Source organism: Cyprinodon tularosa, unplaced genomic scaffold (genome assembly GCF_016077235.1).
Source record: "Cyprinodon tularosa strain WSP-4 unplaced genomic scaffold, ASM1607723v1 ctg102, whole genome shotgun sequence".
Lineage (NCBI taxonomy): Eukaryota > Metazoa > Chordata > Actinopteri > Cyprinodontiformes > Cyprinodontidae > Cyprinodon > Cyprinodon tularosa.
The window spans coordinates 245748-273078 of record NW_024037805.1 but is presented as its reverse complement, the minus strand read 5'-3'; the positions used below and the strand labels follow the sequence as shown (position 1 = coordinate 273078).

Sequence of the window (27331 nt, the reverse complement as noted above, 5' to 3'; positions counted from 1 at the left end):
CATTGGTGTTGTACCTATCTTTCTTGAGATGAGAAAGTTGAATTCTTCAGCAAAATACTGACATAGATAAAACTGATAAAAAGCCATATAGATAGAAAAAAAGATTTAGCAATTTGGTCAACCCTGTTTAAGACAGATGAAGGTGTTGTTAGTCAGGGGTTTTGTTCCGACTCTGTTCCTGTCCTAATGCAAAATGCATCCTTTTGTACAAATCAGTACAGAAAAAAAGGAAAGAAACAACAGATATTTTCAGCTGGGTTTACTGCACAGCAGCTGTGCTTATGTCTTTTATTCTTACATTTTCTTTACAACATATTATACAGAGACAAAAAGATGTTAGCATTCGGAAATGATCATAAGCATTGAAATAAATCTAAGAAGCTCAAAATGTTAATCAGTGACTATAGCTAAAACAGTTTAAATCGCTCAGAAATCCTTTTACACGGCATGTAAATACTGTTCATGTTATGCCAGGCATCTGTGTGGCTTTGCTTTAAAACAAGAAAACATTCTAACTAATCCATTTGACTGGATACTAAAACAGCGACGAGTGAAACAGATGATGAATGTGTGGATTCAAGCACCTCCTATTTCTGTTATGAATTTTCAAGGAAAGTTCAAGGCTGAACTATCCGGCCTGCATATCAAGCTTGCAGATTACGATCCATCTTTGGCTCAGGGTTGGGAAGGAGCACCTTTAAAAGAAAAGCTCCAGGGGGAAAGCAGGCTATCTGTAGTGATACATACAGATTTTTTTGGCAGGGCTTAATACGCCAGATAAGTCTCTTCCTGCAAAGCTTTGCTTCCACAGCAAGCACCTTCCTCTGTGGTTTTTCTACTTTCCTCCCAAGCCACAGAGTGATGAATCTAAGGCTATCCGCTCTCACTGACATGAGATTATTGTATTTCAGCTACACTAATGTTTGCTGTAAGGTTTTCTTACTTTAATAAAAATAAGATAAAAAAAAATGTATTTCAGCAAGAGGTCAGTTAAGATAATTTTGCTTAAATCAAATGTAACATTTTCTAAAAGTCAGCTGTACACGAATAAGAATCTAAATAAATGGAAATAGGATGTAATGCAAAATCTGGGAATTACAGATATTAAAATACATTACAGACAGTATGAAAGTTTGTGTTTTTATGACTATTTGTCTCCATAACCCATAAAAATAGACTGATATGCAATTATTTAAACATATGGGTTTGAAATGGTATGTTTACAGGATCTAATACAGAATAGGGGCTATCGAACTAGATGGGATGAAATGGCCCAGCGAGGGAAAAGTCTTCCCCTGCAGTGTTTGAAGGGCAAAGTTTGAGGGCGTTTTCTGTCAATCACTGGCAAAGTCAGAGGAAGATTGAAAAGAGTCGTGTGCCTCAGAGTTTGGAAAAGAGAGTAACAAAGATGATGAAGAGAAGGAAGGACAGAGGAGAGTGAAGCATTGAGCTGTAGGCCTGCCAGTCAGATAAGGAGAGGCTTAAAGAGTAGATTGGATTGTGTATAGACCTTTTTCAGTGGGGGAATAATGCAGTGCAGACTCAGTGGACATCAGGAAGAGGAAGAGATAAACGGAAGCCAAAGACTTTAAGGACAGAGACAGCAAAACTGGGGAGATGATTCCCAAGATGGGGGCAGAGATGAAGCGGAGATGGCAGAGAAGGGAGGGGGTTGATGCGGTGAGAGATATCCTATTACCAGCACACACGGAAATAATTAGCTGCAGGTCGACCAGGAGAAACGTGCGAGTGGATTAACTGGACCTAAAATAAGTCGGGAGCCTAACCTCTTCCTGGTAATCCTGTTTGTCAGTCACCTGAGAGCATCCGCGGCCGTTGGAGGCCATGACGTCATTCCAGTTCGTCGGTCACTGGACGCTTCTCTCAGGCACAAACAGGAAGAAAGAAAAAAAATGCCTCCACCACCACCTCTACCCCCTCGATGGCTGAAAAAATGTGCAGCTGTTACTGTAAGCCTGTGCTCTCTTATAGGGGCCAGAAATAGCCCCCCTTACAGCCTGGGCAGGGACACAGCGACAACCTCCATTAGCTCAAATGTGAGGGGATTGAATCACCTCCGAGCTCCGGGGCTTGAACCTCTATCTTCGCTGGCTGAGAGCGGGAAACATATTTCTCTCTCGCTATCACTTCTCCGTTTTTCCTCTACATGAAGTCCAGCGTGCGCCTTCATCTCTGCTCGGTGGACGTGATTGAGTCATAAACTTTAAACTGAAGAAGAAATATTCTAAACACACGAGGGGCGGTCTGTTGGATTATGTGCATAGTAAGGCCTTAAAGACTTTTACAGTTAGCCCAGTGATCGCAAAGGCTCTCTCCAGTGAGGCATTGTAAAAATTATTTGACACTGTTGCACAGTGATATAGAGGGACTATTCTTACAGCCAGTGCTGTCTTGAGAGAGAACAGATAATGGGGAATAACGGGGGTTGCATCAGGCTGGGCAGAAAGAGAGGGAGCAGACTAGAGGAGTGGAGGCAGTCATGGAGAAGTCAGACCTTTATCTACAGGAGCAGGAAAAAGAGAGGGAGGAAGAGAAAGAACATGACAGAGCAGTTAGCATTTCAATCATTTCTGTAATTTGACTTAACAAGAAAGTACAGAAATTTATAGGAATAGGAGGTAGAAATGGGATGGGAAAGTGGGGAGGATCAGAAATCAGTGTGAGGAAAGAAAGCTGGAGTTTGACACATCGCTTCTGGAAAGAAAAGAAAAAAAAAGAAGCAAATTGGCTTGTCCCCGCAGCCAGGGATTCGTGATGCGTATCGGACGTACTTTGAGAAAAAGCTTTTTCAGTGGATTGGATCACAATGAAAGGAACCAGAGAGGCAAAAACCCTGGGAGCAGCCTTTTTAGATTTTGTTATCAGGCCCGGGCTGTCTCAGGGTCTTGCTTCAAATGGCATATCTTATGACCTAACAAAAGCAGTCAGGGAGCAGGCTTGGTGTTAGCGATTATCGTGACATCTGGGCCCTCGTACAGTAGTTGAGAATACATTCTGTGACAAGAGCAGATATGATTTAACAGATTTATTCAGGGACTCCGGCAGTGCCGCATGTAAAGCAGGTTTGTGGCTTCACCCCCATGCGGAGGCTTGTTATTCGGTGAGTCGTTTGGAGAGGCGGGAGAGGAGGCCGGGCGGCTCAGACCTTCCAGTCCCTCCTTCGCTGCTGGAACCTTCCTCCCCATTTTGCCGGGTCATCTCTAGCTCAATGGTCATAAGGACCCGACCTGAGCCCTCTTCCCCACCTCCCTCCACCCTCTCTGTTTCTTTAATGATGGTGTGCTGCTGCTGCTTTTGTTTGGGTTGGACCTTCGCCGCCATTACCTGGCGAATGGGCTGGAGCAGCCCGCCCCAGCCCCTCCCCGTATCCTATTTCTTATCCTTGCGAGACTCTAGCTTCTTCTTTTCCGAAGCAGCTGCCTTCACCTTGGAGGGGTCTGCAGGAGGCGCGGGGCCCTGTGGGCGGAGGGGGTAGAGGGGGTCGGGGGAGGAAACAAGGGGAGGAGAGGTCACTTCAGGAGGAAAGGAAGGCAGCAGGAGAGGACGTGAGAGAGGTGAGAAGATGAGAGATGGAGTTAAACTGGACGGGGGGAGCTGTGTGAAGAGAGGAGAAAAACCACATTTAGAGAAGGGAGAGAAGGAGGAGGGAGAGACACATTTTTAGGGGAGGGGGTAGCACGTGAGAGGGGGCGGTGTCCAGAGCTGTAAGGGGGTGACAAAACAGGTAACCATGCGTTAGGATGGGACACAGTGGCAGGCAGACTCCATACACCTGTGACAAATGACTGACATTTGATCAATAACACACAATCAGTCCCACACACACAGCCAGAGTGAGGTTTCACAGTCAATTCATCAAAATGGTGACTTTTAATCTCAGAAATATAGGGATTATGTCCAAAGAGAAGATCCTAAAAATAACTATAACTTGAAGGGCAGCTGGATTCTTCGGATATTAGATTAGGATCGTGATTTTAGCTGCAAATGATTTGTTTCTCACCAAACTTCATTCCACTATGGAAACAGCTGGAGACCTGATTCAGACTATTTTTAGCTTTATAGTCCTTAACTGGTGATCAGATGATCAGAAGCTCAAATATATATTGATTTTTCCAATAGGTGAAGACATCATACAAAGCACTACCAGGTGGCATTTTTAGAATTAAATAACTAAAATGAAATGGAGATTATTGTTAGAGCATCTTTAATTTGAACTCCATCATGAACATGACAGAAAGGTTCATCATGTTACAGCAAAGTTGGTTTCTCCTCAGGTTTTAACTCATTACAGAATTGATCTATATTCCCTAAATGTATAAATATAGAAATACTAATAATACTATAGCAATGTCAGGCATCCTCACCATTCTAATTGTCATGGTGTTATGCTAAACCCTGTTTTAAACAACAAATCGATAGTAAAGTTTATTTAACACAGGTTATGACTTTAGGTACTAACAAAATACTAGTAACTAGTAATGAGGAAGTATTTTAATTCTGTTCTTATATTACCTTGTGTCAGAGCTGTTAAAGGGAAATTGGATTTGGCCAAAATGAGTAACAATAGGTCAATGATAGAAAAAAACCATAAAAAAAATACAGTTTGGACTTTTGCTAATCTATGCATTTCTATTTTTAGTCTTATACATGATGAGATTATATCCCAATAAAGTTCATGCAGTCGGAATTAACAAAGATGATTTTAACAAATCAGTACTCTTATTTTAGATTTTCAGTTAGAAAACAGTCGGTAATTATCTAAAGTCTCATGAATATCAGGAGAGCATATTTTATTCTCAAAAAGATGATAAAATACATTCTTATTTGTCTCCAGTGATTAACTGATCAAGAGATTTAACCACTTATAACATAAATACTGTAGACTTCCTACAATGTTCAATGTGAAAATCCATCTGCTTCCTTTAAATGGGAAAATGGTAACATGCTATAAGATTATACTAAAAATCTATGAACTATAAAAGCACTGCTCATCGTAATTGTTCAGCGGGTCAGAAATCTGTTATTCATAAATATCAATTTTTAATGGAATTGTGAATATAACGATTATAGTCACAAAACATTTCTGTTTAGAAATATAATTAAGTAAAAGGGTTTTCTGTACTCTATGCTTTAAGATATTTAGAACCAGTAATTAATCATAAATTACTTCATTTTTCCCTGAGGAAAAACATGACATGACCCGAGGCACATCTTTCTTAATAAGTCTTCAAATTAAATAAAATAAGAGACCATGAGCTTATTGTATATCTGTTTTCAATATTTAGAAACTTGTTGGGGAGAAAAACAAGCTACTCATCCATGTTTAGCAATATCCCTAATTAGAAATAAAAACTGAACTGTGAAAAGCAAGTTTGGAAGAGGACCCTATATTAGTTTGCTCTCACACAATAATGATGTACACGAAGGGAAAAAAAGTTTTATCAAGTTACAATAAGATTCTTATGTCGGCTGTTAACGAGGTATTCCAAAAATGCCTTTTGTGTCCTAATTGTACAAATGTAAATGAGGAGTTGATTGAGCTCTTATAAAATGAATTTGATGGCCATCACTGGGTCTATTAGCAGGATAATGACTTTATTGTATGACCAATTCAGCCATTAACACAAATCAGCTTTCTTCAATAGAAGAAGAAAGCGAAAAAGATCATCTATTAATCTGAGCAATCTTGTGACATTTTGTGCACAGATAATTAATAGTGGATCCCTGTCCCTAGATTCTCCAATCATGAGATGTCAAAGCAACAGAGTATGTGTTGGACATCCTAAACGATTGTTGTACAAATTATCAACAGCAAAGGTTAAGGTTAAAGAAATCTTTTATTTAGTGAATAAACGCACTTAAATTAAAAATTAGATTTTTCTCAACTCTACACTGTGGGATTATTCTATTGCAACGAAAGATTAAATGATTTTTAAGGCTTTTGCTGATCTGTACCAATAAATGCACAAACGAAGCTGTGATGTTTTATTATAAAACTCCATGTTTCATTCAATCCAGCACCTCCTAGCAAACCTAACATCTCATAACCTGGAAGCTAATATATTGATTGCTTATGGTGCAGTGTTAGATTATTCAAAGTAATTCTGCTTCTAATAAATGAACCTTCCTGTGCATCATAGTTCAGATGTTGGTCACATTTCAGATATGCTTAAATGGAACATGAAGGTCCTGGTTATCCAGGCATGTCTGAACATCCTCAGTTGAAGGTTTTGGATCAATGAAGCCAATGGGGTAACATAAATATACCTGCAGATATTTTAATAATTGGTAACCTTCTGTGTTGCATAATTCAAGGCCTTAGATTCAAAAATCTAGATAAGGATTGATTCCAGCTCCAGGATAAAGGACACCACAGAGTTAAATATGTAGTGTCAAAGTACATTGACTCTTTTAGAGTTATTACAACAACTGACGTAAGATAAACACTATGTAGAGAGTTAATTTAACACTAATTCAGAGTGGGAAAAAATGCATTCAGGTTAGTTAGATACAGTTTTACTTTAACACTGCAAAATTTTTTGTGTGCTTTGAGTAAACTGGCTTCTGATTCCTTCGTGTAAGTGAGCATATCGGTAATAATGATGAGAACTTAAACCTAATAAGAGAAACATGCACTGCAGGCCTGAGAGCTGTGCAGGCATTCTGAAGGCCTTTCACAGCTTTGGCTGCTTTTCACACATTGAAGTCATGAACCTGATTTCAGTCTATCCCCAAACAGATTAGCAAAACACAAAACAAAAAGAAAAAGAACACTCAAGTTGCTATTTAGGCAGCAGCTCGTCCCAAAGACAAAATCTTCTCCAATTCCTCCAATTCCTATAACATAAAAAATTATTTTATGTTATAGGGGTCATAGGATGATTCTATAGGGTATTTGGTGTCTCTGAATAGGGTGTGTAACATTGATTGGGCTGAAAATGGCATATTTGCTGTTCTATGAGCCCTAATGCAAGCCTAGTTATAAGCCCTAGAATGAAATGACAGGTTTCTTCCTTTTATGGTATGATCATGAATATCTAGATGAGCTGTGCACTGATTGGTTGGTTTACAACGAGTGAAGCTGCTGTGCAAAGACGCATCATAGCAACAAGCACTCACTCACTGAATTGTTAATATGGTAGGGTGACCAGACTTCCTCTTTTTCCTGGACATGTCCTACTTTTCATAGCTAAAAAAAATGTCCGGGGGGAATTTCAAAATCATCCAGGATTCTGGTCGACTACAGTGCAGCTCCTAGTCGAAACAAACCGGGCATTCGAAGCGAGCCGTCAGCCCTGGGGCCGGTTTGGGAACCCCGGTGGACGGCGGCAGGGAGCCAGCGGGGGACGGAGCGACCGAACCCGACCAGGTGACAGTAGCCTGGACACAGGCAGCCCTATGCTTCCCCCCACCCTCCACCGGTCCGGTCCTGTCAGCGGCCCAGCAGTCGACACTTCACCCCCCCAGTGGGCCGGTCTGCATGTAAATTTCGGGATGCGACAAAAGTACAGGCCAGAACCAAATAAGGCAACATCCCTGAGTTTACGTCAACTTGGGGATTCGTTTGGATTCGCCCGTTTTATGGTGGAAGTTTAGAATTGTAAGATTTGCAGAGAAATTAGGAGTCGATGGAGTTTGAACTTCTCTGTACGTCCATTTCACCCACTAAACAATCGTTATTCATTTATGATAATGTAAACTCAGTTTTGCATTCATTCGTTATGACCCCTTTAAAAGCGCTATTGCTGGATTTTTTATTTGTTTTGCCTATTCCTTACATACATTTGAGATACAGTTTCTTTTCTGTACGGAGGTTTTTTCAGACTTGTGATCTGCATGTCCACTTTTCATTTGATTTCCAACCAAACCGCACAATATGTTGTAAATGCTGCTGACAATAAGTGAAAGCAGCCAAAAAACTGACAAAAACAACAAAAGACCATCAGAAAGCAAGGAGATACATTAAGAAAGACTATTAAAAGTGAGTACAAGATAGTTTGGCTCTCTGGAAGCATAACATGCATAATTTAGGGATGCACCGATGCATATGCATGCATACATTTAATTATAGAATGAAACATCAGTATTTCATATTGTATGTGAACATCATATCTGGAATTTGATCAAAAGCTGGAGAAAACCCCGACCAGTATACTCATGGCCTTTTCAATGCACTTATTATCTTCACCTCAAAGTCGGAGGTAATGAGGATTGGTTGCAAAGAAAAAGAAAATGCAGTATGTTTGATCAGGAGACTATTTACTTCTTCAGTTTTGCATTGATTTTTGTGGTTGTTCAAAACGTATACGACCTTTAAATATTAATAGGGCCTTTACTTCCGTAATACAACCATTCACTCCCATTCACTCTGTAGATTGCCTGTGCAATATTAAAACCGGTGTCTGAAACCATCTGCAGAAAAAAGAAAATCTATAAAAGGAAGAGCCAGAAGGTGGAAAACTCAAATGCTGCGGCGCTTCAGCACAACAAATCCATCAGGAAGGACTGAACCAGGAGGAGGGAAGGTCAGGGCTACACTTAACCTCACAATAGCTGAATTCTAGTGCATTAACCTGTCAGTTAACCTATTGAAAAGTATCACAAGTGTGCAATAATGCTCTAATGGAGCTTAATGAAACTTCACACACGTGTAATGGTTTTACAGTGTTGTGCTTCTTTAGACGTTCTTTTACAGGTTGAACCATGGCCGCTGCATTGTTGACTGTGAACAGCAAAGAATATAAGGCTTGCAGCCTGAATTTATTTGGCTCAAATACATCAGCTTAGTCAACAGTGGAAAGCCCACTTGAGGCAGTTTCCACCCACTAAAGGTTCAACTAATAATACCCCACTGATTGCATTATAGAATTTATCATTTTTAATTATCCACCCTGCAAAGGCAGCTCACAATTGAAGGCGCCTGCTGTAGCAGACACCCAGCTCAGCAGGAAAGCAGCGCACGCCCAGTTGGTGTCATTATCTCCGATTATACTTACATTTTCTCATACATCACTGCATTGTTTACCATTATGCTTCCTGCAACAGGCTCAAGCATTTGTTCTGCAGAGCTCCCCCGCTAAGAACGGGCCCGCTTCGTAAAGACGCACCCCAGGCTGCTCAAGCAGAATGCAGCACCACCATGGTTACAGAGGGGACTGCACATACTTCAAAGGAAACATAAGGTACATTGGAAAAATGAGGAGAGGAACGGGGCACAAGAGGGAAAGCTGCTGAACCTCCTGCTGCATACTAAAGAGAAGGGGGTGACAGGTGAGGAGGGAGATTGAGAGGTAGATGAGGAGTGAGAGGTAGTGATTTCCTGTCCTGCAGGAAAGCGGATCAGAACCCCAAGGACCTGAAGGAGGGAGGAAGAGGAGAGGAGGAAAAAAAAACTGGAGAGGGAGGTGGATTGAGGAGGAAATTGTCAACAGGGTAGATGGGGGTAAATTAGCCTGCAGATAGATGGATGCTTCCCATGGTCAGCAGAGGAAGCCGAAGGGAAGCAGAAGACGAGGAGGCTGACACAGGGAGAGGGAGACAGGGGAGTGAATAAAAGGAATCTGAATGAGAGAAAGAGAGTGTAGGTGGGAGTAGGCTGAAGTGGGAGGCAATAGGGAGACGATGGAGAGAAAAGAATGGGTGGGTTGTGTGAGTGTGAGCTTAGATCGATACAAAGTGCACTCAATTATCATTCCAGTACAGTGTGTGTGCTTATTGTTGGGAACTTTCCTCTGAGTGGGGCTGTAGGGTTAAAGTCTTCCGCAACTTCCCCCAATGAGAGGAGCATCGTGGCACACACCACAGTGCCCAGCAATCCCTCTTTTACTCCCTTGCCCCACAGATTCTGGGAGATTTGTAGGGTAAGCCGAGCTCACAGTTAAACAAAGATGGTATGGCAGATAGAAAATAATTAAATAAAACCGAGTGTCAGCAAAGCCTCCTAATAAGGGCTATTTGATCAAGGAAGCGCTTATGAGCCGGCCATGAAATCCCAAAGGTCCCTCTGCGTGTGGCTTAGCAACAAAAACCAAATCATCTCAGAGGAGGGGGGGGGGGATAAATAAACAGAAATATAAAGCAGGGTGAGCTCAGATAGAATATCTGCTTTTGCTCTGTGTTTGTCATGTGAGCACAGGCTTGCAGGAGAGTAACTGTAAATGACAGCGTTGTCAAATATTCCAGTGTCCTCTTGGCGGCGAGTTATTTATTCATATATGCACTGTCACACGCTGCAGGCACTTGAGAGCAGCTCAAGAAAAACCTGACAATCACATGACAGTAGAAAGGAGAGCAGAAGACAGGGGGGAGAAGGAGAGGCTCCGTATAGATGTGGGAACTTGTTTAAGGCAGGATGGAGAAATGTGGCCCTCAGTGTTATTTGGCTGCAAGGAGGTACACACGTGTGACATCTATTTAGAAATGATTTTCAAAGCGAATGCTTATAGTTCCATTTTAACTTTCCAAGCTGTCATTTTCTCTATCTGTTACCAAAAGGTTGGATATGAGACGTCTTTTATGAGTTTTTATGTTAATTTTTATTAGGATTTCAGATTCACAGATAAATGCTTATAGTTAAAAAATAACTTATATCTTGGATATCAATATAAGTGCAGGCAAACTAGAAACTGCTAGACTGTCCTTGTAAGTTTGAAGCAAGGGGATAATTTTTGCTTTCATTTCTAAGCCAGCTTAAATATACAGTTTAAAAGCAAGTCTTGAGAAAAAGTTGTTGTTCCATGATCATTCGCAGTTAGGTTAAAAACTGCCGTTCAACCATATGCTACAAATAAGCTGGATATAACTACAAAACTGAGGACTTGTGACATCTCCTGTAACGGCAGAGGCAAGGCCTCCCATTGGCACCATTGGTTAGAGCTCAATAGAAAGTGCTTGAGGGTTGGTAATCGTCGCAGGGCGTGGCTGGGCCCAGTCAGACGCAGGGTTTTCCATAAGTGGGACACATTAAAAGGTAGCTGGAAGATCTCTTTCTGATGCCCACAGGATACCTCCCTCTGGAGGTGTTCCAGGCATGTCCCACACTAGGAGAACCAGGGGATAATCCAAGACACGCTGTATGGCTTTCAGGGGGTCATGGAACACCTCTGGCTTCTTCCAGGGAAGTCTGAGCCCCTCTACTCGAAATGCTGCCCTAAGGACCCAGTTTCAGATAAGCGTGAGACGACGAGTATGAAGTAGAATATAAATAGCTTGCATTATTCTCCACTTAGCCCTTTTAAAGTACTCTGGACAATGTCAATGTTTAAACTTAGTGTGTTGGAAATTCCTGTTTTACCATCCTTTGTGTTTGTTTATTAAACTTCTGCCTATCGTCTTGTATGAGACTGACCAGCAGAAGATATTTTTGATTAAATTAGGGATTCAGGATTAAAAAAAAAATTAAATGGATAAAAAAAATAAAAAATTAAATAATTGCTCTTAAAGGTATCTTTGATAAAAAGTTGATTTCATGTGAATTTGAAATGCGAGGTCATTAGATTCAGGACAGAGGTTCTTATATGTGTATTAAAAACTGATTGCGATTGTTAATTTTTAGTTAAAGTCTGCAGTAGATATGCTGCCCTGCCACTAAAAAAGAAAATAGATTTTTAAACTTTACTTTTTTTTTAAAGATTACACATATTAAGGTTCCATCAACCCACATTCCTATTATCACTATCTGCATACATAATGAAACTCCTCCACCAATCACCATCCCAGCTGTTTGAAATACTGTCTGCAGCCTTCTGTCAACCACACAGTCAGCATTGCAGCTTATTTGGAAAATAAAATACAGCACATTTTAATGTGGAGGGTTTTTAAAAATGTATCATGTTGCTGAAAGTTTCTTTTTTTTTTACATTTCAACCTTTCTTTCCATTATTGATACAAGGAAAAACAGAGGCTGTATGTGACTGGCTCTTCACCACTATAAGGGAGAAAACGGATTAAAGCCTTTTTACAATGCTCAAAATTTTTAAGCAGAACTACTCTGAGAAATATTATGGGCTGAATTATCAGTAGCAGACAGTAGGCATGGTAACATTAGCCTTTGCATGTGAGCATCGACTTCACTTGAAAACATTGACCAAAAATCTATAAAATTAGGAAAAAATCCTAAAAGAGTAAATCATTATTGAGAGAAATTTTGTGGTTTATTTAACATAAGAGCGCTCTCTTTAAAATGTTTATGGGTTAATGTCTTGATCTGTAATAAATAGATCGATCTATGTTGTCTTATATAAACCTGGCTGCAATAAGAGGCTAATGTTAGCCTTAATGAGGCAACTTCCTATTTAAATTATCATATGCCCAGAAATTCTGGGCAAAGAGGAGGAGTAGCAAGAGTGTAGTCCTGTTTCCTTTACTGTGACTAACTGTATGTGCTCCTTTTATCCTTGGAAATGAGAACTGGTTCAGAGCTTGTCTGCCTGACTGTGTCTTTCCTGGACAGGGCCTCCTGTGGAGCTTGTTAACAACTAGGGGTGTAAATAATAATCGTTTTGTATCGATGCATCGATCCAAAAGACGACGATCCGATGCATCGACACGTCCGCAAGATAATCGATTCATGTTTTTTTTTTTCCTCCGGTCTATTTTTATCCATTTGCTCCTGGGCGTAATTCTCCCTCCCGTGCTGCGGTGCCGCTAAACCCATTTTGCCCTCCTACCGCGCTTCCTGGTTATACTCTTACAGCAGTTTGTTGCAGTAAGCTTCACACAGACATTTTTAAATTATGCTCAGTATTGAAGCGTGGTCTGGGCTACACGCTGTGGGTCTAGATACAGCCGAGGCGATGAGGAAGTGGGGGCGAGTTTAGTCCGACGACGGAGGGACATGAGGGCCAAAAAGAGCGGAGATTCAGCTGGAAAAAAGGTCCCAGCGTTCTCGCGCACCTCGCTCTTCTAGCGGGTCAAACTTCACGAGTTGTTTTCCGCAATTTCGGTCATAAAAACAAAAACAAGCCGGCCTCCTGTCTGCAGCACTGTTTGCGGTCAGCTACAATCTGGGAGAGGAGCAGCGGAGCGTCTCTCAAGGGGGCGGTGACGTCAACACTGGAGCCTTCTTCTTCTTTTTTTTTTTAATGGCGGTTGGCAAAGAACTTATAGGTGCATTACCGCCACCTTCCAGAATGGAGTATGGACCAGACAAACTATTATATTCTCCCTAAAATACCCGTTCTTCTTAGAAAATTAAAAATACTACCAAAAACTACATCCCCAGATGACCTTTGAAACAATTCCCTTATATTTAGTTTATTTTTATTCCTGTCTAACTCTCTACGCAACATCTCTCTTTCCTGAGTATATTTATTACATTCTAAAAAAATATGTTGGACAGTTTCTCTGGAGCCGAGGTATTGCATTGAACTCATTACACTGATATTGTGCAGTATTTTTGCAGTATTTTTTGATGCAACTTTTCTACTTCTGTTATTTGCTGTTGTTTCTAAAGAAAATGCATAATGATATTACAGCTTTCATTGATTTATTTCAAACTTGAAACTTTGTCTAGCCTGTAAGGTGTAAAAAAAAATAATAATAATAAAAAAAAAGAAAATTAACCGATTAATCGAATCGAATCGTGGTGTATTCTTGAGTATCGAAAATAATCGAATCGTTGGGTCAGGAAATCGATACTGAATCGAATCGCCATGATGGATGTGATTTACACCCCTATTAACAACTACCTTTGGATATCTGCTTCTTTTTATATGTCTGCTTCTATCTCCTTGAAGAACAAGGCTCCTCACACTGAGCCAGGTTATGCTAGTTTTTCCTCTCCACTTTCGCTGCATGCTTGCTCAGTGTGAGGTATTGCTGAAGAATCAAATGCATAATGCAAAATCTTTGCCACAAGCTCATCTAGGAGGAGCATGTCTTTCAAGTCAGTGACTTGATGCATTCAGCTGGTTTTCCATGAAAAAACCCTGACTGAATTGTTCCTGTAAAGTGCCTTGAGGTGAAATGTGTTGAAATTGGTGCTATATAAATAAACTGAATTGAAATAAATTTAAATTAATTGAATTGGGAGCAAGACAGGAGTTCATTAGTGACACAGTGTGAGTTATTTCAGACTTATCTACAGTCGTTGGTTTTCACATGAGAACATTATAGCATCTTTTTAAACCTAAAAAGCACATTTCTGAAGCTACATTTCAGACCTTTGAAAAAAACCAAGCCCTGTTTACATCTAGATTGTCACCTGCAGAGTAAAAACAATCAGTTTTGGGGTCTTTTTTGTTGTAAATCATCAATCAGTCCAAATTTGCTTTTGCAAAAACAGGTTTCCACATGTGCCTTTTGTGACATAAGGTGAGAAATTCCCACTACAGCCCTTGAGAGTCACAGATTTCCAACTTGTCAAAACACCTGAAACATATGGATAGCTCATTACCAGGAATCTGCAGAAGTCAATGACATGCTGAGATTATAATTGAACTATAGGTGTCACATTAATGTCTGGAATGTTTCTTACTGGGACTCTGTTTCTTACAGGTTTATATTTGCCAGAGCTTTACTAGTAAGTTTTTTAATGAATTCAAAATTTTTACATGTAGCAATTATATCTATGCTGATGAAAATTCTCAGTCATCCCGTAAAAGTTTAAAAAACAATCCACTGGACTTGGTTTCCAAGGTTTAAAGACGTTTCGAGAAAGCTTCCGGGAGGGGAAGCGAAACGTCTTCAAACCTTGGAAACAAAGTCCAGTGGATTTTTTTTTAAACTTTTACGGAATATATTTTGGAGGTCTTTAATTCCCTGATAAGTAATGTAATTTAGTCTCAGAGGAAAGCTATTAGTGCTATCTAAAAAGAGTAATTAGAGATATGTGTGTGGTTTGATTATATGTCACAATGTGTTGCCATACCGCTACCTCAGTCTACCTGCGGCTAAATGACAAAGCTGTCACAGCAGCACCTTTGATTTCCCGACTTGGGTATCTTCGCGCGTCTCCCGTTTCAAAGCTGAGTTTTAATTGACAAAAATGCCTTGAACTCAACTCCCCTGACGTACTTTTCTCCCCCCCTCTCATTATCAGCACGCTGCTTCTAGTCGATTACAATACTCCCACGCAACCCTGCAGCCCACCACATCACCGCAGAGTAATCAAACACAACTTGCCCTGGTGGCTTGTTTTCACAAAAGCATACAAGCCACCAAAAAAGTCTGATTAATCCACCTCTTGAGGCGATCGCACTCCCACAAGGAAGAGAAGGGGACAAAAAAAAAAAACAGAAATCCAACATGGTTGGAGCACAGCAGCGTAAAAGCACTGATAACAGCCTGGACCATAATAGGCCCAGTGATTTTTTTATTTGACTCCCAGGGAGCGAAATCAGCAGCTCCTGTCTGTCTCCCCACTGCGAGCAAATCACAGCTCCATTCAGTCCACAGCGCCCGCATTAGTCCCCATAACCCAGACTGGGTCATTTCACAGCCGCTACGTTGATTTTTTGGCCCAGGGCTGTTTGGGGCCCCCCCGTCCGGAGGGAAATGAAGAAAAGGGCGAGGGCCACAGGATAGAAAGCCCAGCTGAACGCTGAGATAGCAAGAGGATTTCACCAGCTTGAATGCCGTTATTAAAGCTAGAGGGGAGCAGGGTTTGAATGGCATGTTATTTTGTTGTAATGTTACTGTAAGGCGGAGTCTGCTGAATGTGAGGCAAAAATGCAGCTGCCTGCACTGCTATTGGGGGGGAAATGCGATTACAAAAGTATGCCTCTATTCACTGTCATGTCGGCTGTGCTGCTTTACAAAAGAGATTAATATTCCCTTTGACAACGCGCTTCCTGATCCCAAATTCTCCGAACAATCACTGAATGCTATTGTAATCTTTCCAAAAACCATGTCTGATGATGACAGCGGGCCAATCTGGTGCATTTGATGCATGTGTGGGAGAGGAGGAAGGTAGGGAGGAGGGTGCTGGAGGGGAGGGAGTGTAGAAGGAGTAAAGAGGTGGAGGAGAAGGAGAAAGGAAACTTGCCTGTCTCTGCTGTGATCCCTCTTTCTTTTTCTTGCCATGTTTGCTAGAGGGGACAAAAGAAAGACAATGTCAGGATGTCGAATCTATCTCTCCCTCCAGTGGTCACAGGGCAGCACTGCCTGCCAGCTATAATAAAGAGAGCATCATCTTAATCTACTGGTCTGTCTCAGACACAGCCCCCAGGAGCCAGATGTCTTAGGATGAGAAAGGAATTTGCAAGGCAATGGATCCATCATCGTCATGATCTGGTGGATTATCCACTCAGAGAATGTCCCCTCACACTTTTAATCATCCTACTTTGGACCTATGCTTGCTGTTTTGGTGATCATATCTAATCTAAAGCTTGTTATCGCCTCCTAATATTAAAGCTCTTTTCTTTTTTTCTTGTAAATAAAAGAACTGAGGCTGAATCCCATTTTTTTTAGGGTTATCCCGACCCTTACCTCTCCTGTAGCGACCAAATAGTGCCAAAAAAAAGCATCCCAGATAATTTATCTAATTTATTTTTTCCAAAAAATGATGTTTTAACAGCCTGCTAGCCAAAAATATATTATGTTGTATCAAGTTGTAAAAAAATACCTTCTAGCAACCGCTTAGTATTTCTAAACATGAGAAGTGACATTTTGTGTAAGATTCAGTCAAGTCATATTTTTGAACAATGCATTTGCTTTTAATGCACTTCTAATAGGAATAAGGTCTATTGGGATCAAGAGTGTGAATGCTCAATGTTGGGGTTTATTGCTATTTTACACTGCAATAATAATGATAATAATAATTTAAGTTTATGTATCTCACAATGGAGAAATTCACTCTCTGCATTTAACCTATCTCCTTGGGGAGCAGTGGGCTGCCATTGTGCGGCACACAGGGACCAATGTGGGGTTAAGGGTCTTGCTCAAAGACCAAGAGTGGAGGCTGTGGGGATCGAACCTTCTCAGGGCCCAAGTGCACTGCTCTAACTGATAGGTTAACACTCCCACCCCCCAAAGATATGTCCCCATCTAGTATTAAAATCCATATTATTTTCAAATTAAAGGGAAAACTCATATGTGGGGAGAATTACATTTTTGTCCTCTATAATTGCCCCTGGCTCATACTAATTTTACCAGAACACTGAGAAAATCTTCATCAGTACATACAAAGTATTTGCATAATGTTGAACGGTATTAAGTAATTTTCATATTGGGTCATTGCTGTACATAAAATTTGGAACACATCTGGATGAATTCATTGCAGTGGCTGATATATGTGTTTGTGCAGCCTGGCTTAGCTAGTGGTTGATTTATCGCTACTACAGTGGTAAAGCTGGATTAACCTGGCAGTAGCCAGATTGACGTGTGTAGAACTGAGTTGTGTTCTATGTTATCAATCTGGGATGGCAGCCTTTTAGTCTGTCCGTGAAAAGGAGGAACGTTTTATACAATACTTCGAGCTGATTGGGTGACGTGCTGGTACGAGCAGCTAGTACCCGCCATCCATAATACACTTTCAGCGGTATTATTTCATAAGCTGATCAACTTTTTCGAAATTCTGTCAGGAGAAAAGCACAGGCAATTTTCCCATCTAAAAATGCACAAACTGTTTCTCTTTGCTCCTTTTTTAAACAAGAAATTGTTGCTATTTTAGCTACAACCAGGTGAGTCCTCCATCATAGCCGTGTTTGGAATTCCCCAGCAAGGCCCTTCTGACTCTTGTTATTCCTATATGTCCTGCTCAAAAAAAAAATGCTGCAGGCATGTCATTGGTCCCACTTGCTTGTTGTTACGAGATGGATGTATTAGCGAGTTTTCAAGATGGATTTTTTTTTAGACTGAACTCAGATCTCGTGACAATTCAAGTTGCAGTGCAAGGTTAAAGCTGGTATTTATCTTTATGTGATGGTAAAATGGTTTAATGCAAGAGCAGCTATTACATATTTGCTTTCAAGGCAATGAGATTTTGTTTTTATGAGTCATTCGGCCAAACTATTCTAACCCATGGCAACACAGGCTTGAGTGCTAAGATTTTCAGGCAAAAGGTGAAATGGGATTCAGCCTAAATCAAAGCGCCTTGGCTAGACAGGTGTCGGTGCCAGGGATTGGCTCTGGCCTCTGCTCCCGCCCCTTGCAGAGACTCCAAAGTCCAGGCACTGACCTGACGCTAAGGCTGAAGACCCGACGTGCCACCAGGAACCTCATCAGGTAGTAGATGACCACAATAAGCACCAGCAGGCCCAGTACCACCCCAATGATGGCCCCTGTGATCACACCCGCTTGAATGGGCACTAAGTGGGGAGGAGAGAAAGAAGAAGAAAGGGTAGAAGGACAGAGCGAATCAGATCAATACAGATAACTTATGAATAATCAGGGGGAGATATGGATGCAAATGAAGGAGGACGGAGAAAGGTTGAATGGATGAAAATGTACAACAGCAGAGGTAAAAGAGGATATAAGGAAAGAGAGATTGTGGAGAAAATGGAAAATAAGGGAGAGAATGTGAAGGAGGAGGTAGACAATTTATGGGAACCTAGAAAAAAAAGATCCAGATAAAATTGTAATTGATTTCATTTAAAAGTAAGACAACTCCTCTGATAAATATGCACATGCTGATGCACTGAGATCAATTTCAGAGCTGGGAATGATTACACCAATCTGGGAATATTTGCTTTCCAATAGAATGAAAATTACTGAGACATGCAGAACAAAATCAGCTTTTTAAAGCTTCTAATACAACTTGAACTGCCTTGCATTCTAACACCGCAAAACCACAATCTTCCTTGTACTTATTTAGACCAACAGGGAGGAACTGATAATGGTGGACCCTTTTTTTATTTGTTTGTGTAAATAAAATCTTTAAAAAAGGGTTGGATTTAAGACTTTAAGCCATTTTCTGACACAAACACGATTAGACCTAAATTGTCTGGCTGTCATTCAGGAAGTCGAACATCAGACCAGGTCTCAAATCTAATACAGCCTGTAAAAGCTAGTCTTCCAGGAATGCCTTGTCATTAGCCCTGCCATGCCTTTCTGTCCCTGCAGAAGGAAAAGCTGCCCCATAAGATTGCCAGCACCATTTGTCCCCTCAGGACGATGTATTTAAGCTGATGTGTAGTGCTTGTTTTCTCCAAACACTAAACATTTTGGTCCATTTTGGTCCAATCTGGCTAAAACACAGACTGATAGTTTAATGCACGGCCTTAATAAGATATCCAATGGCTGTTTTTCCTCATTTCTGCACTCTGTCAACAGATTGTCCCACCTGAGCCATGGTTCTTTGAAGCTCCATCAGAGTAATCATGCACATGCCATTTGAAATATCGTTGTATATCCTAACCCTGCTCTAGACGTCTCTAGACAGATCTTCTTTACCTGTCTGCTGTGTTATTTGTTCTTTAAGATGCTGTTTGTCTATTAGTGTGCGCTATCAAACTACAGAGGCATTTATAGATTATTTAACACACAAGTGGACACTTTTCACTCATTAGGTCATTTTTATAGAGAATGATTTGCATGGATTCAATTTAGGGAAACCAAACTACAACAATGCATACAAAGTTCATAGGATTTTTCAAAGGAGGCATGTTCTATTTATTAATGCTCTACTTTAAAGATGCACAACAAACTGTGATGTGATAAAATGTAAAAAAAATCCTAGAAGGGATGAAGAAGTTTGCAAGCTACTTGGGGCTTGATGATTTTCTAACTCACGTTGCTCAAAGACCAGCAGTCTGACGCTGGAGGGGCGGCCCACGATGTCAGGGGGGTTCTTGGCGTCGCAGGTGAAGGTGCCATTGTCACTAAGATCCAGGTTTTTAAGCAGGATGGAGCCATCACGGTTCTTCGGGTTGCCCACAAACTCAACTCTGTCCTTGAAAGGGCCTTTGTTGTCAGTGTAGGGCTCACCACCGGCATAGTGGGCAATCTGGGGAGGAAAGAGAAGGTAACATTGACTAATAGCTCTCAGGAGTCACTGATCAATCTGAATTTGTGGTATGACAGTAAATGGAAATCGATTCATACAGGACGACGTTTCAGCCATACTTGATGCTCAGATATTATTTACAGTATTAATTATTATGAGCTATTCTTTCAAAAGCTGAGGGATTAAATGTTGTTTTTCTACTTTGAATGGAAAAATAACTTAACTGTATACTGTAATACAATGTACCTACATACCTGTGCAAATATTTCAGACCATTATATTTTTTCTCAAGGTCATAGACAAAGAAAGCTTGGCAACCTCTATTCTGTGGGCCCTGTTCAACCTTGGGCAAACCTGCATCAATCCATGTGCCTATATCGTGATTCTAGATTAGCTTTCTTTTTGAGATTGAGGAAAAATGGACTATAGTGTTAAAGTTATGCATAGTTTATATTTTATGTTAGATATTTACCAGTTGTTTACATTAAGTAAAAAAAAGCTTTTATAATAGTTATTTTCCCTTTGTTCCCTGACAGGCTAATACAAGCAAATGTTAAAGGATCACAAAAAGCTGTACACTGGAAAAAATGAAAATCTAGATAAGTCATTTTTTCTTAAAATGAGTGCATTTGTTCTTGAATTGAGGAGGTTTGTGAGAAACTTTGCCAATGGAGCAAGACAATTTACACTTAAAATAAATTGCATTGTCTTATTTCAATTGCACATTATCTAATTATCTTATTTTAAGAGTAAAAATACTAACTCCATTGGCAAACATCTAATTTATCTGCTCAAATTCAGGGTAAAACACTTAATTTAACCCTTTAAAGCCTGATCCAAGACTAAAACAAAACAGAAAATTACTTTTTTTTGGTTTGAAGTCCTTATTTGGCCAAAATATGTAAAAAGAAAAAACAGAAATACATTTTTGATATTAATAATTTATTACTATGCGATAAGTTAAGATTATTTTTTGTGTAGTCTTCTGCCCTCTATTATCAGGTATATCTAATTGTGTACAATAGGATTTTGAGCAAAGTTTTTACCATTAAATTATGCAAAAGGTGTCAGATGCAAAACATTTCAGAAACCATATGAATCAAATACATACATGATACATTTTGCATTATAGGGTTAAGAAATGTTTACTTATTTCTAGATCGTGTTTCCAATGGAAATAGCTTTTTCTGCAATTTAGCTCTTGATATTTATTGAATTAGTAACTGACTTGTTTAATGTCTCAACCCCGACATGAGCGGACTGATGGTAAAGTTTCTATCCACATCTCTAAAAGCAATTACCACACTTTAAAAGGACAAAAAAAGAAAGAAGTCGATCTTTCAAGGTTGGGGTAAAAATGAGTGACTGAAGATTGGTTGGTAAATAAAATGAAAAGCTCAGTTTCAAAGTGAGGACGCTGTCGGTGGAAAGATAAAGGCGAAGGAGGAGGGGAAAGAAGTTATGAGAGAGGATACGGGGACAAAGACGGCAGGGCTGGAGAGGAGGAGATTAGGTGAGCTGGACAGAGGGAGGCATGGTCAGGATGGGGAGATAGAGAGATTAGAGAGATGAAGCGATAAGAGTAGGGTGAGTGAAATTAAAGTGCAGGAGGGTGCTGCAGGAGAGGCAGAAAGTTTCTTCAACTAATTCACGTTAGTAAATCACTGACAATGCAGACAGCAATGGGAGCCGGGCTCTCTTATTAGCTGCTTAAAACTAGAAAGTATGCATGCAACAGTCCTAATAAGGTTTGCTTTGATTTCAAAATGCTTTCCTATTCTTAAAGAAAGAGCCCTTTAGAAAAGCCCTTCTGGCTACATTTCTGCTCCTCTTTGTGCCTGGCAGAGGCAGACAAAACAAAACAGAGCTTTGACGGAAAATGAAATCATTGTTTGCAAGTCTAGATGGCTTTTAATGGTTCTCATTGTGACCAAAATTTGGCCTGAAGTGGTGAGTAGGAAACACACAAGGCTCTTATTTAAGCAGAAAGGAGAAAATGCAAGCGCTGGCTCTTTTTGTGGCTCAGTGTGAGAGGTGTTTTCAGCCAGTAAATGCTCTGTTATTTCAGAAATTGTTACCATCTTTTGTTTGTCTGCTGTCGGCTCGTGGAAATATAGTGCACAGTGATTTATTGGATCTTTTTCTCTGAAACAGCTGCAGATATGATGAGGGTGGAGAAAGCAACTCGCTCATCAATGCTTCTATAAAATTAAAGAGTTTTTTGTTTCTGTACATTTTGTAAGTCCACCTGTGCTGACACAGTTGGGGATTTGGTGCAGCATGTGTGTGAATGTAAATGGTAGCATTACCGAGATGGATTCCCTTGAGCCATCCGGCCTGTAACTCCAGCTGAAGGAGACGTCGTCAGAGACAAAGCGCCAGGAGAAGAAGCTGCAGGACAGTCGGATGTCAGAGCCCACCAACGCATGGCGCTCCCACCCTGTGTAAATGGATATGGCCTGGGACGCCTCAGGGGCTGCATGACACAAAGCAGGTGTAAAAACAGGTTGAGTTTGGGTCAGCAAGAAGTACAATAAAGTGCAAGTTTGCAAATTTGTTTTTTTGGTGTCTCAGAATACAGAAAACTTTTTATTTTTGGGCTGCTTTAGTCAATTTCTTATCATCTTATTAATGAGTAGCTTTTTAAATCAATATCATGATTCCAAAATAATTAGACATGCACACTCAGACTGACTAAGTGTAAATTTTGTGTGGTGTCAGAAACTCCACTGATTCACATTTGCACTCAATAGTTGCTGGATTAAGGTCTAAGTATCTAAAAGTCAAAGGAGACTATGATTCCTACCATCAATTTTGATAATATTGGCTTAACTGTCTGCCCACTTCATGCATTTAGAATCAATAATAATTTAGTTTAGGCTGCAAAAATTAAAAACAAATCCTGATCATTCCCCCAAAAAATGAAAAAGTAAACTTCCAGTGAGGTGCACCATTCAGGAGCAAAATCCTGGTAGAGTTCACTTCTGCTCATTGGATGATCCTCAGCAGGTCACAGCTTCATCACAGCTGCAGTATATGAGCTTCGAAGTCACACAGACTTTTGCCTTTTTGAAAACCTGAGTGAAGTTTATAGCTTTCACTGTGAACGCCCTCCAGCGATATCACAGAGCCCTGCACGGCTTGTCAATAAAATCCATCTTGACGTTTTTAATTAAAATTCAGACAAGCAAAACAAAAACAAAACAAAAAATTAAAAATAACTGACAAGAGTGAGTAGTAGGGAGGTAGGGGTGTTCTTGTCAGTCATACCTCAGTTTAAAATCAGAATATTAGTGCTGATTTTGAAGCAAGGACACACCTGCTGCAGCTGAGCACCAAAAGAAAAAAAAATGCCACAAGGCAAACTTACATATTTAGTCATTTAAAGTTACTTTAGAGGATAATAAAAAAGAAACGTAAGAGAAATATATAAAAAATTATATAGATAATACAGTTTTTTTTAAAGCACCACAAACTGAGATGATTAAATCCAAATTAATAAATAGCTGATATATTTAATGCTATAAACCAGCTATGGGAAGGTTGCAGTAATAAGCCAGGTTTTCAGTCTGGATTTGAAGGAGCCAACAGTTTTTATTTATCTTAGGTTTTCAAGACGTTGCAGAACTGAGAGATATGTTCCTCATTGTTTACCTATGGTACCAGGAGCATTAACTGAGGAGTCCTCTGATGCTCTGAGGTGCTTTTTCATTCCTGAGAAGAAACTCTGGGATGCACTTAAGCCTTTACTTGCATTATAGAAGTAATCCTTTTGCAAACAGGAAGCCAGTGCAGTAATTTAATGACTGGAAATATAGTATGACTCATTTTCTTAGTGTTGGCGAGAACATTAGTAAATTGATTAAACCTAAAAAACAAAAAAACAATTGACTGTGTTATGGATTTTTATACTGTTAGATACAAGAATATGTTGTTAACAAGGTTTCAAAGAATGTCTGTTTATTTATGAAACATTTTCTACAGACCTCTGCTTATAAGTAAAGATACAGGAGTGTTGCAAATCAAGCATTTAACAGTTTCTTTTTAGAGTTATTCAGTCTAATACTTATTTTAGATACATTTTATATTGATAAGTTGGAGCACTTTTGGTTTAGTTTAATACAAGGTTATTTATTAGGAAAAAAAGCTAAGAAACTGTGTTAAAGTATGACATTAAGAGGTTTATAAGATAAAGGTTTAGTTTTGCGCACTGAAACCAGATGTGTTTAAGAAAAGTTATTCTACTCATGGAAAACCCTCTAAGTTGTATGAAGTAACATTGAAATGTAAGTCAAAGACTAGAGTCTCATGTTTTTAGGGGTCTGGAAAAAATATATGTGATCTTTAAGATTGAGCAGATTGAGGGGAAAAAAACTGTTTAGAGAAAATTATAGTTATAATACAACTGATGACAAACCAACTGCTGATTAAACTCCAACACAGGGTCTAGATAACCAATGTAATAATTCCTATAAATATGCATGATTGCAAAGCTAGGACGACATTCTGCACTATTTGAGGAAATGTATTTCTAAATAGAGTCCTGATTAATTCTCAATTACATAACGTTGTCATTTATTATTGTAAACTGTAACTTACTATATTAATATTATTTTTTTTTAACCTTTGAGTTCAAAGTTGTTTTTTTTTTATATTATGAATCTAAACTTTCTGATTCCAAATCCTCTGAAAAAACAAACATGACGTTAGAAAAAGAAATATTACCCAACAACAGGAAGAATTTTAATTCCAACAATGCTTTTAAGATTCTAGCTGGATGATTTAGTAATGGACAAAATTTTGAATCTTAGAATTAAAGTCAGAGACCAAAACAACAGCTGTGCTTCTAGAATTTAGCATGAGAGAGCACATGCAGTTTCTACTATATGTGCTATCATTCAACCTCTTGACTGAAAACTGGCTCAAAGCTCGTCTGCTTAAACATGTTTCTTCCTATAAACGCCACCTGAGGAGCAGGTCTACATTTCCTTTTTTAGCATTAAAGTAAAGTATGAGCTTGGTTCCTCCTGTTAAGAGTTTTTTGTCTTCACTGTCGCTACATGCATGCTCAATACCATGGATTGCTGCAAAATCCAGGAAGAGTAAATTCTTTAAGTCAGTGACTTGATGCAATATGTTGGGTTTCCTTAGAAGAAAAACCTTTTTCAACAATCTGTATTATTTGACTGAAGTAACTCTGCAAACTACCTTGAGAGGACAAGTGTTGTGAATTAATGCAATATAAATATATTTCTTTGAATCAATAAATCTACTTTAGTGCTTAAAGTTAATCTTGCAGTTTGGGACCAAAAAGAAAATTATTATAATTTTTTTTTTAGCATTAAGCTGAAGCACATCAGAGCACACTGAATACTAAATTAAGCAATGATAAGGACTTGTGATCATGCACTGACAGAAATATTTTAGTTTTGTGGAATTAACATATGGTAGAAGATTTTATTTTATTACTCCATTGCCAATGGATTAATGCACGAATAAAAGTGGTCTAAGATTGGAGCCTTGTGGAACCCCATATGTGATGTATTTTTCCATCAAATGTACTCTCACTCTCACAAAACGTCAAGATTAACTTAGGACATCGTTCACCAGTGTTCCTCGATACTCTGCAGTCCCACTCACTCTTACTTTCAATCAATATGTATGTTATGATTATTTCAACAGAACTCATATGCAGTAAAACCATGAAAGACATTTTTGATGAATTATAGTTAAAATCACTTCATCTAATCCAAGAAAGTAATTAAACTACATCAGTGAAGTTCAAACTCACTGCAGAATATGGCCATGACTCAATACTTAGGCTTTTTTCTTCCTTTATCTCCACTAAGTTTTTGGTTTTTAAGTAAACAATGAGGGAAAATCTCTCATTTAAACTTTGATCTCACATCAGTGAGAAAACATCTTCTACTGAAAAATGAAATTCAGGAAAAAGTTTTTGGTTAGCTCATCAAAAATAAAATTCCAAAATGAAAAGATGATTTTTTTTATTACCTATTCCCAGGAGGACGACTGATGCCAGCGCCAAAACTCTCAGCATGGTTTTCTGGCTTCTGTTTCTGCTTCCGCCCTAAAAATGGATGGATGCAGCAACCTTGACAGGATTTTGCCAAGGAAGAATCCCAACTCAGCTGGGAGCCTGAGTGGAAGGAAAGGGAAAACCAGAAAAAATGGCTAAAAGGAGAGCGGGATGCCAGGAGAGACGGCTTCAGAACAGCACAACAACAGAAACCCTACTGTCCCCTGGTTTATACCCAACCACACCCCTCAGCTCAGGTCAGGCCCGGCCCATTCCTTTTCTCAGAACACCCCTCGACGCACCAAACACTACCCTTTATTGCTCTGCTTTTAATCTCCCTGAAACCAATGAATATGCATTATCTGTGGAAGTGGGAGAAAAAAAAGCAAGCTGCTCTATACAGTAGCTGAATTAATTGTGTGAACAATGAGCAACTTGGGGCGAATTTGCAAACTCTAAGCAGCATTTCCACATGATGGATGCAACATGTTAAATTAGACCCTCGTCATCCAGTGATCGAGCGCTGATTAACACTTGGAGTGTAGGTGAGAGGGAATCATGGCCATCTGCAGAGGGAATGATAAGAGGTTTGGTCTGTATTTACAAGAAGGATGAATGCCAATCTAAATCAAAACTGTTTTTTAGTTTCAGAAATACATTTCTGTGCCAAATCCTTATGTTTTCAGTTTCATATTATTTATTTCGGTATATAAAAAAACTAAAAAGATTTCAACAAACATCATGGCTCCAATTTAGCCGAATAAATCCGGTGCTTTCTCCTCCATCTCCATGTCTCGCCCCTCTTTCTCCTTTGCGTGCACTTTGACCGGGTCTGAGGCCAGCCGTCCAAACAAAGCCGTGACTCTTAGCTCACTGTCCACCCTCTCTTCAGATTCCTGTCCTTTGCTGGCGTCTAGCACTCAGAGACAATGGGGCCTGAGGGGGACAGGGACTGACTCGTGTTTGCATTTTGTCAATGGCGCTTTATTCATCCCATATTTTTTTTTTCTTTTCAGCCCCCTCCGGCTCAGACAAAGCTGCACATTTAGATTGCATTGCCCACTCCTCACTTTTTCCAGTAATTCCAGACAGAGAAAGGGAGCAGGGAAAGCCCTGGTACATATGGATGGGTTGAGATGAGGACAGGACATATAGATGGAGGAGCAATGCAGCAGAACAACCTATTGCAGTCAAAAATTGATAGATATTAGAAGTGATCTTACCTGTTTTAGATCATAATCTGCAGTTTTTATCATGACCTACAGAGCAGCCAGGTACTGAAAATTAAAATGCACAGACTCATCATTGTTTAAGTAGGATTTGTGTTTGTTTTCTACTCTGAAGCATACAATTGTGTTTGCTAACGCAATGCTACGACCACTGCAAAG

General features: G+C 39.7%; 1 protein-coding gene across 4 annotated transcripts; it reads right to left on the bottom strand.

Moving 5' to 3' along the window:
• Nucleotides 1–1392: 1392 nt before the first annotated feature.
• On the bottom strand, nt 1393–26186 carry mpz (myelin protein zero). Of its 4 annotated transcripts, XM_038279222.1 has the most exons (7): nt 25919–26185; nt 22216–22382; nt 19693–19906; nt 18140–18269; nt 16007–16049; nt 3346–3477; nt 1393–2521 (listed from the first exon to the last, which is right to left on the bottom strand). In XM_038279222.1, exons 1-6 carry the CDS (start codon nt 25962–25964, stop codon nt 3391–3393), a joined length of 687 nt encoding a protein of 228 aa, XP_038135150.1. In that variant the 5' UTR covers nt 25965–26185; the 3' UTR covers nt 1393–2521; nt 3346–3390. The 4 variants fall into 4 exon arrangements, with proteins under 4 accessions (XP_038135150.1, XP_038135146.1, XP_038135160.1 ...); XM_038279218.1 differs by having other exon boundaries at nt 1393–3477; nt 25919–26186; XM_038279232.1 differs by lacking the exon at nt 3346–3477 and having other exon boundaries at nt 25919–26180.
• Nucleotides 26187–27331: the final 1145 nt, after the last annotated feature.

What these genes read in the sequence shown, in the direction of transcription:
- mpz (XM_038279218.1), bottom strand. Translation starts at nt 25,964, where the DNA reads ATGCTGAGAGTTTTGGCGCTGGCATCAGTCGTCCTCCTGGGAATAG. An exon ending in GTCTTCAGCCTTAGCGTCAG is followed by an intron (nt 16,050 to 18,139) that starts GTCAGTGCCTGG and finishes TGTCCCCTCTAG; the next exon opens with CAAACATGGCAAGAAAAAGA. An exon ending in AGGGATCACAGCAGAGACAG is followed by an intron (nt 3,478 to 16,006) that starts GCAAGTTTCCTT and finishes CTCCGCCCACAG; the next exon opens with GGCCCCGCGCCTCCTGCAGA.